A 9,755-nucleotide genomic window follows, 5' to 3' on the forward strand; every position below is an offset into this window, starting at 1 on the left:
GTGCCTGCCCGCTGGGGCTGGGGAGGCGTGGCTGCGCGGCCCCGGATGCTTGAGGGCCCAGGCCCTGGAGCGGCTGGCCCTGGGGCGGGGGCCGCTGCTGGGAAGGGGCGCCGTGGCGCTGAGGTCCTGGCCCGGGCTGTTGAGGTCCGCCTGTGACATAAACACGCGCACGTGCGCGGTTTATCTCTGCCTAAGCGTGGCACCTTCACTCTCCACCACCCAGACCAGCCCTCGAATCGGGCATCTGCAGCCGGGGATGCCCATTCAGACACCTCACCCGGAATCCCCTCAATAAAAGCGCCCGACTCCCACAAAGGCCCTTGCTTACCCTGAGGCGGAGGGCGCTGCTGAGCTGGAGGCCCCACCTGCCGACCCACAGCTTGTGCCCCTGGTGAAGGAGCCTGGGGAAACAGGGGCAGAAGCCTGGTCTTCAGAGTCTGCCTCCGAGCCCCCCAGCCACACCCCCAACCCTATCCCGTGGTAGACTTGCTCCTCGAGTCCAACCTGAGAGTGGGGGCCCCTGCCAGGAGATGCTGCCCGGGGCCTGGGCAGGGCCAAGCCCATCTTGTTAACCACCAGCTCCACGATGAGCTGCTTGTCCTCATCCTGGTGATCTCCAATAAGGGGCATGGAGGAGCCAACCACCTGGAGAGAAGGCAAAGGCTCAGAATGAGACCTGCTTTGAGGATAAGCAGGCAGGCCAAGGTCTTCAGGGGGAATGGGGAGACGTGCTGACCTCAATGATGTGGTCGCGCCCATCCTTGCCATGCAGGGCTTCCACTGCACAGATGTCCAGGCCCCCAAAGATTTCGGAACATGTGTCTACCCACAGCTTGTACCTGTGAACAGAGGACATCCGATCTGACCAGAAACCTTCCCAGCAAGTCTCAAAAAATAGACATCTGGCCACCTGGGAAGGAAGATCTGTCTCTTGAAGCAGCTCTTTCCACCTACGGGCAGCAGCTCCCTGTGTCAGAAAGGTCTGCCCTGGATCAGGTTAAACCTTGCCTCTGCCCCTTCCACCCCACCATCCCCACTCCCTCCACACACACTTGAAGCACTGCCAAGCAGACCCAGTCTCTTCCATATAGAAATTGGGTTCAACATGCTGGGGTGGGGGGTTGGCATATCTTCCTAAATTCTAGCCATCACCAAGCCCTCTAAGTATGGTTTCTCTATGACCCAGGCAGCCCACCCCTGATCAAGGGCTTTCCTACTATCCCCAGGCTTGCAACTCCCGCCCCACCTGTCAGACATGGCAATTTGCTCCAGCATGGCCGAGCCTGTGTTGGTTTTCCAGTTCCCAGACACTGAGGTCCTCCTGGGAGGAGAGCAAAGAAGCAGTTCAAGAACCATTCATTCTCTTAGCCCAGGGGAGGGGATGGGATGAGCAGAGAAGAGGAAGGGAAGCTCCCATAGGAGTTAGGACCATGGAGACAAGTAAAGGGCCAGCCTCCCTGGAGCCTGCAGTGAGACCAACCTGGGATGAGGACTCCAGTGGAGAAACCCATTGCACTACACGGCTTGCCTCCCTCCCCAGCTGACTGGGCCTGAAGCCCACCCCACCAAGGTGACTCCTCAAGGCTCACATGTAGGCCTTATAGTTGTGGCCGATCTTCTGCACCCGGACGTCATACTTGGCATCGATGAAGGGCTCTGCCGTGGCATAAGTCTTGGTCAGTGCCACCACACTGGCGATGTCCTGGAAGTCGTACTGATTCTCTACTTTCACCTGGGGGGGGCCAAGGTCCAGAGGCTAAGGTCAGAGTTCTGTGGTCTATGTGGGCATGGGGCCTGTTGGTGCTAGAGCCCACAAGTAGAAATTCAAAGCTGGCAGAGGGCTCAGAGACCTGAGTCCAGGTCAAGATAGACTCGCTGAAGAATGCCCTCAAGTTGGGATGTCCCTGAAAAGGAGTCGACCAGTCTCCAGGGTGACCGTTCCAGGAATGCCAACACACTTGGCACCCACCCACTTTCAGGGGGCTAGTCCTCATTGAGAGAGGAGGCAGACTCACCTTGCCCATGCCTGAATGAGCATGGCCCATCTTCACCACTACAGGGTATCTGGCTGTGGTAAGCTGGCAGAAAAGGACAATGGGACAGTTAGTCTAGTCCTGGTCCAAAGCCAAGACCTGTTCTGCTCCTTCCCTCCCCCGACAGCGCCTGCTCAGCTCTCCCTCAGTCCGTAAGGAATTTGGAATCTGCTCTACAACTTGTTGTTTCTGCGGTCTCGGGCCTCCAGCTTCCCAATGGGTACACTAAGAAGGGGGATTTCATTTGTGGTCCTTTCTAGATCCAGGTCATCGAGGATTCATCCCAAGCTGCAGCTCTGGCTCCGGCTCCTCCCTCTTCCCTTGTCCCTGGCATGCTGGTTTTCCTAATTCCTGGCAGAGCCAAGAAGATAATCCCCTCCCTCCCGCCCTGCCCCAGGACCCTGTTCACCAGACTTTGGAGGAGGGTCAGTGGGCAAGGGGAGTCCACCAGGCAGAGTGAGCCTGGGGAGGGGAATGAAAGAGCGACATCCCAGGCAACTCAAAGGGCACAAAGTGACCTTAGTATTGACGAGCGAGGAGGTGGCCACACACACGGCTAGTGCCTCTGAGAAGGTTGGGCCTTGCCCAAGATCACCACCACTAACTCGGTAGCTTAGGTAGGACCTGCCGTCAGGCCTCGTGGCTGCCTGATGCTGCTCCCTGTGGCCCTCAGCCATCCAGCTGGGTGCCACCCACCCCCAAGCTTCCCCGGCTCTCCAAGTAGGGGGTGCTGGTAATAACCGATGAGTAGCAACTTCCAGAAAAGAGAAAGTTGATTTTCCCATTGAGGAAGCCAGTGAGTGAATGAGTAGCGGCCTACGTCCTGGCTCTGGCCTGAGCCCAGCTCAGCCACAGAGAAAAATACAAGAAGAATCAGCCAGGATCTGCGGCCAGAGCTTGCCACACCCAGCAGCTCAGACAACAGGCTTGTGTCACAGATGTGCCAGTCCTCCGCATCCTGCTTCTCCTACTCCCCTCCCTCCAGGCTCATGGGAAAAGGAGGACGCAGTGGGCGCTTCAGCGGAGCCATCTGCTCTGAGGCACCACAGGGGCCCATGCAGAGGAGCCTGCTGGACTCCACTGCTGCTAAGGTCACTTTGTTTCTTTGGTCAGCTGCTGGTTCTGGTCTCCGAAGGCCCTCCCAGGACTGACCGCTGCAAGGGCCCCATGACATCCTTTATTCTTCGTATCTCCATCACTTACCCAGCAAAGGGCCTAGTCAGGGAGTGTGTGCTGAGCGCTTGTTGCCCGAGCCACTCAGCAAACTGAGGCCACAGAGCTCCAACCTAGGTTCTCTGCCCTGCCCCCCCCCCCAATCCAGCCCTGAGCTCTGCCACCTCTGCTTTCCACTGTGGTTTTGTGCAGGACACAAGCAGAACAAAATGGTAGACTTCATCTGAGTAAACTGAGGAACAAGGCGTGCAAGGACTCAACCAAGGTCTTTGGGTTGAGGTTCTCAAGCTTTTGGGGCAGGCTGCTGAAGAAGTGTGAGGACCCCTCCCCACAATAAGAATCGTGCCCGCATTCCTGCTGGAAGGGAGTGCACATGCTTTGGGGGTTGTGTTCCAGGCAAGTTCCCGGATCCTCGGAAATCTCTCCACAAATCCCAGGGGAAGGACCTAGACTCAGGGACAGGAGAGCCTCCTCTGCGCCCCGCCCCAGCCGGCTTTGAGCTCTGCCATCTGCTAGCTCCTGAAGCCTAGGCCTCTTGGAATGTCCATTCCTGCTCTCGGAAGAGCGGGTGTTTCTTTGTTCACAGAGTTGGGGAACTCCACCAAGGGGGGGGGGATCTCTGAAAGACTGCTGGCCTGAGGGTCAGGGAAGGGGAGTTCACATCCCAGCGTTGTCACTAGTTCTGTGACTTGCTTTCTCTGGACTTCCGCAGTTTCCTGATGGGCCTAAGATGGCGTCTAAGGCCCCCCAGGCGGCGCCAAATCCGGGATCCCAAGAGAGGAGCTAGAGAAGAGAAGCAGGGCTGCGAGGCCCCGGGTGGGAAAGGACCGCCCTCAGCAGCCTGGCCTCAGGGAAAGGGAAAGGGAAAGGCGGGGGCGGGGAGGCTCCATCTGCAGGAAGTTGCTCCCGCCTCTGCGTCAATGTGATGCAGCCTGCTGGCTGACTGGAAACCTCCCTCCCCTTTCCTCTCTTCGGCAGCCATCCGGGATTCTCTCCCTGCAATCTCTGGCTCTCCCTTTGCAGCCCGGGCTGTGACCTTGAAACACTGAGCTGCCTTTCACAGATGAGGAAAGGAAGGCTTGGAAAGCTCCAGCCACCCAGCCACAGTCACCCTGCCGCTGTGAGATCCAAGCCCTCAGTACCACATGGAGGGAGGAGCACTCCGCCCTAGAGCTCCTCAGTTTCCCCTTCTGACAAACGAAGGGGTTGGGCCAAATGGTCTCTAAATCCAGGATAAGGAACCAGCAGCCATTCTGGGCCTGGTTTCTCTCTTTGTCTCTGGCTGCACTCCCATGATGCCCTGGGGTCTCCAGGGGCAGAGCCGGATTCAGCATTCATCACAGGTCACCAGGATGCCGAGTGCCTTGCCAGGGATCCTTCGAGACTACAGCCTGAACGGAATCTCAGGGCTCTATGACAGCAGGCATCTGAGGTCCCATTTTGGGGGCTCCTTAAGTCCTCACTGGGACCTTGCCCCCCCCCAGGCCCTCAGACAGTGCTAATAATAATAACAACAACAGTGATACTAAACCAAATGCCACTCACCTGGTAAAGCACCTGGCACAGTACCTGGCACATGGTAGCACTCAGTGCCTGCTGATTTATTCTGTCCCCCTCCCCCAAAACAACCAGCATCTCTATAATGCCTTCAAGCTGCCAAAGGCCTTGACCAAGGGGGGGCCTAACTCGGGGAGCCCTTCGATGCCACTGGGGCCATCTCTGAGCTGTCCTGAGTGGAGCCTATCTCCACATAGTCCAGGGCTGGCGCTCACATGTGCCCAGTGGAGTTGGTGGTGCTCAGGACAGGACCACTTGCTCATACCCCATGGAGGTTCTAAATGGGGCATCAGTGGGGATGTCAGTGCCCTGAACTGGAGTCTTGCTCTAAATCTACCTTCTCAGCTCTGACCCTGGATGGTTTCCCATGCCGGTGGGGATCCCTCGGTCTCCCTCGGTCTGTCTCTCTCATGTCTCTGCCTCTCTCTTCACCTCTGCCTCAAGGAATCTGAGAGTTCCTCCAGAGCAGGGCACCACCTCCTCCAGGAGGCCCTTCCTAACCCCTCCCCAACAGAATGGAAGCTCCTTGAGAGTAGCCAAAGTTCTGTCACCCCAGGCCCTGGCCAATGGGAACGTGCATCCCGGCCATATCGTGGGCAAACATTCATCCAGAAACCCTGGTCTCAGGGGAGAGGAGAGACCCTCTAGCCCTGCCTCTTGCTCTCCAGAGGCTGCTACTCTGAGATGGTCCACAAGCCATCAGCCCCAGGGGCATAACCTCAGGGTGACATGGCCCACCCGGTTCTTTCCGTACCCCCAGTGCCTTCCTTAAGTCTGTGCCGAGCTGGAGGGAAGGAATGGCCCTTGGAGCACTTTCCCAGCCTGGGGTGCTCATAGAGACCAAAGGGAATCAGAGCTGGCCCCCCCCCCTTGGGACCCTTGCTGCTCTTCCTGCCTACCATCTGGGGAGATCCCTTTGCCAAGGCCTACATCTGGAAGGTCCCCTTCTTGCCTAGGATGGGAGAGGCCCAAGGGATGGGCCTTCAAAGCTGGCCGGTCAGACCCAGCATCCAAAGACATGCCCCCCCCCACCTCCTGCCTTGCCAGTTCGCTCTGTCTGGCTCTGTGCTGGGGGCCAAGCAGAACAGAGCTGCTCTCCCAGCCCTCCCCGCTTCTCTTCTAGTCTCTAAGCACAGCCCATCCAAAAGCAGAGTTTAGAGGCCAGCCCAAGGCCCAGTAAGGCCTGGAAGATGGGAATGGTTCCCGGAGAAGCAGCCCATCTGGTAAGGAGCAGGGCTGGGATTTGAACCCAGGTCCTCTGGCCCCACCCTAGTTCTTGAAGAACAAAGAACTGTCTGGGGCATATGGCCTGGGCCTAGGCCTGGAGGACCTCCCCAACAGGCAGGGGAGATCTCTGATTACATGAGCACCACTCACACAAACGGTGGCTTCATCAGAGGTCTGTGCCAACCTCCGCCCACTCCTCAGGCTCCCTAGGTGCTAGCTATGACCCAAAGGCTAAGGGGAGCCCTGGGGGCAGGGGAACCAAGGCCACAACTCCAAGGGGAAATAGAGGGAAAGTCCTAGGACTGATTCAGCCACCAGAGACGTCAGAGTCTCAGGCATTGCCACACAAGTGAGGGGCCATTCAGGGGTCACTGAGCAGAGGCAGAGCCTCCTGTGCCCCCTGTGCCCGCCTCATCTCCCCCTTAAAACACCCAGAGCTCCCACCATCCCTCCCTCTTTGCCAGCAGGGCTGTGGCACTGAATGGAGCTAAGGGCCACCTTTGGAGTGTCCCAGACCATCAGGCTGAGCTAGGGAAGGGGGTGGGGCATCACAAGCCCCCAACTGCAGTCTGGACCAGCCCTGCCAGCTGCCACAGGGGTGTGAGTAAGCGGAAATGGGGGGGGACGCCCTCTGCCTGTGGTTTCCCAGCCCCTAGCCTGCCTGCCTGCTGCCCCGCCCCTCCCTCCCTCTCAGCTGACTTAAATAGCAGCCCCAAGGCTGGGCAGCCACAGCTCTCCATTCCCAGGCTTGGACTGGAGCTCCTGTGGTGCTTCCTGCTACTGCCTCCAAGACCAGGTAAGGGAAGCTAGGCCTGCCAGGCTGGCAGGGCCAGCGAGAGCTGGCCAGGGAGTCGGCCCTGCTTGAGCCCCACAGAGAAGCAGGCAGGACTGGCCTGAGCCCCGGACCAAGGCCAGGAGCCAGGGCAGGGGCAAGGGGCACATTAGCCATTTCCCCAAAGGGTGGAAGCGTGAGAGCTGTGGCAACCCATCCCGTCCCCTTCCTCCATGCGCAGATTTCCCGAACATCCTGGAAATGGGTATGTCTGGCCTCTTTCTGGCCTTGACGCTCCTGCTCCTGGCCACCACAGTGCTGCCTGGGAAGGCATGCAGCTGTGGCCCCCGGCATCCTCAAGAGGACTTTTGTAGCTCCGACGTGGGTAAGTAGGGCCCTGGGGACCCCCTGGCCAGACACCCACGCAGCTGAGCTGCGGTGGGCAGGGGGAGGGTAGACTGGGGTGGTGCCTACACTCACCAGCCCTTTCCTTTTCCCTGCCAGTTGTCACGGCCAGGTTCCCGTCCGCCCCCCAGCTCAACCACACCCTCTCTCATCTGCAGTATAAGATGGAGATTATCAAGGTATTACCATCGCGTCCTCCCCATTGCTGGCCCCCAAAGCCATACCAGCCCTAGCCTGACACCCTCCACTGAGGTTCCTCCCCCTCCATCTATCATTCCATGCAGAAGTTGAAAGGCTTCGACATTCCGGGAGGCATTGCCCCAGTGCCAAAGTTCCTTACCACCCCGGCCCAGGAGAGCCTCTGTGGCTACCGATTCAAGGCCCTGGCCAAGGGCCAGGAGTATCTGGTTGCAGGTGAGAATCATGCTTGACTGTTCATCAAGGACACCATTTTTGACTTGAGGCAAATGAGGGAGGTGGATGTGCAGTGACTCCTCAAAGGTCACCCAGCTCAGCCTTGAACCCAGGTGCAGTAAGGGCCTAGCATCCTATTTGCTGGAATCTCTCTAGACCCTGGTGTATTACAAAGCAGGAAACGGAGGCCTGGAGAGGCCACTGGGTCCAGGCCGACCTCCTCATCTGAACGAGTAGGCCAGCGATCCCAGGGAGGAGAAGGACCCTAGAATCCTAGATTGGCAAAGCCAGATCTGGGCTCTCATTCCAAAGGTGGTGCTCTTCCCCAGGGGAAGTTCCAGCCATTCTTCTAATGGAACCCGGTAGAGAGGGTGGCCCACCCCAGTGGTCCCTTGGCTTATCTGAGCTACAGAAAATACCAGCCCCCCACACACACTTTCTCTTGCTGCAGCCCCTTCTGGTTGCTTGGCAACAGGGCAAGGGGTGGCTGAAGAGAGATGGAGGGATCCAATCATCTCCCTGGCTAGCTCCATCCAGGCTGCTTGGTTGCCTAGCGACAAGGAGGGACCTGGTCTGGGAGGGGGGAATTGAATGCACTGCAGCTGAGCCCAGCCAATCAGGGGGCACTCTCTCCCATATCCCCCCCCCCCTTCTCCCCAGGACGCCTACTGGAGGACCAGCTCTACGTCACCAGCTGCAGCTTCGTGAAGCCCTGGAGTAGCCTGAGCCCAGCCCAGAGACTGGGCTTCAAGCAGACCTATGCCAGTGGCTGTGGCTGCCATGTAAGCAAATGCTCTGGGAGACTGGGCAGGGGAAGCTGCGGGCTGGTGTCCCTACTGAGCCCTCACTTTGTCCTTCAGGTGCAGCCCTGCCTCAGTGTCCCCTGTGGCGTGGAGAGCGACACCCACTGCCTGTGGACAGATTCACTGATTTCCCCCTCGGCCGAGGGTTCCCAGAGCCTCCACCTGGCCTGCCTGCCAAAGAAGAGCGGCTTCTGCTCGTGGCACTCCCTGAACGTTGAGGCCCCGCAGCCAAGGACCTGAGCCCGCCCCCCCCCAGTCCCCTTTCTCTCTGTTCTCATCCCCTCACGATTCATGGCCAGTAAAATCCATAGAAACCAAGCCAGTGGTTCTGTGTAGCGGCGTTACCTGTGGCTGGGGGGGGGGGGCAGAGAGGAGAGCAGGCGGGTCTCCACACTGCCGCTGCTTGGGGCGAGGCGCCATCGGGCCACTGCCATTGGGGCGCCCCTGCTGTTCCCCTCTGAAAGGTCAGGATTTGTCTCTGCTTAGCAGAGCCTGCGCTGACCCAGACACGCACCTCCCTGTGTCTATCCTAGTGCTACTCGGCCCTTTGAAAAAGCTGAGGAAACTGAGGCCCAGGGAAGGTTACCCAGGGCAAAGCCTGCCTTCCAACTCTGCTCCTCGGAACTCAAGCTAATGAATCCGCAGAATGGGCCATATCACTGTTGCGGCCTTGCCTGCCTTTGCCGGAGCCAGCCCCAGCCTCCCTTTGTGCCTCGAATGGCTGGCTGGCTCCCCGGCGCCCCACTGCCAGGCTCCTCTGGCCATCACTAAGCACGGGCGGCCCCTGCAGGGCGCCACCGAGCGCCTTTAGAACTGAATGGAGATCCAGGGTGGGGGGAGGCCCTGCCCGGGAAGGCACTCACCATCTCCTTGTGATTGGGATAGTAGGTCTGGTCGATGAGCGGAAACTCCTCGGCCCCCAGTTTCTTGTGCAGCCGAACCATCTGGGCAAACTAGGAAGGGGGAGCCGGTCAATGCGGGCGGGCGTCCAGGGCTGCCGCCCACCGTCCCGGGAGCCTGGGGGGGAGGGCGGCACTTACCACCCAGGGCTTGTCGCAGAAGTTGTAGACCGAGTGCAAAGAGTTGACGCTGGGGATGCCGGCGTACTGCAGCCCGATGACCAGGCTCCGGTAGTCACCGTTCCGGGCCATGCTGAAGGCATGCTGGCGGATCAGCACGAAGTCTGGCTTCAGGGACCTGCGGGGGCAGGACGAGGAGGAGGAGGGCTCGACTGGGCCCCAGATCCTCTTCCCCGCTGACCCTGAAGCCAGACCCCCGGCGGCCCACTCACCGAACCACCTTCACTCCGTTGCGAATGACCTCCATGTCCACAGAGAAGCTGCCGTTAGCGTGGGCCACCAGGTTCAGGTG

General features: G+C 59.2%; 2 protein-coding genes across 2 annotated transcripts; one reads left to right on the top strand and one right to left on the bottom strand.

The window, feature by feature from the left end:
• Nucleotides 1-8: 8 nt before the first annotated feature.
• Nucleotides 9-9,752, bottom strand: LOC123254580 (synapsin-1-like; the record flags this gene model as incomplete). Its single annotated transcript, XM_044683571.1, has 10 exons — nt 9-150; nt 329-401; nt 505-645; nt 737-839; nt 1,247-1,321; nt 1,590-1,732; nt 2,016-2,078; nt 9,248-9,337; nt 9,425-9,581; nt 9,676-9,752. Coding segments are annotated over 10 exons (1,064 nt in total), but the record flags the coding sequence as incomplete, so codon positions are not given.
• Nucleotides 4,559-8,702, top strand: LOC123254579 (metalloproteinase inhibitor 1-like). Its single transcript, XM_044683570.1, has 7 exons — nt 4,559-4,638; nt 6,458-6,786; nt 7,004-7,147; nt 7,267-7,346; nt 7,452-7,581; nt 8,242-8,363; nt 8,442-8,702. The coding sequence occupies exons 1-7, from the start codon at nt 4,559-4,561 to the stop codon at nt 8,622-8,624; spliced, it is 1,068 nt and encodes a 355-aa protein (XP_044539505.1). The 3' UTR covers nt 8,625-8,702.
• Nucleotides 9,753-9,755: the final 3 nt, after the last annotated feature.

Source organism: Gracilinanus agilis, unplaced genomic scaffold, assembly GCF_016433145.1.
Source record: "Gracilinanus agilis isolate LMUSP501 unplaced genomic scaffold, AgileGrace unplaced_scaffold2535, whole genome shotgun sequence".
Taxonomy (NCBI): domain Eukaryota; kingdom Metazoa; phylum Chordata; class Mammalia; order Didelphimorphia; family Didelphidae; genus Gracilinanus; species Gracilinanus agilis.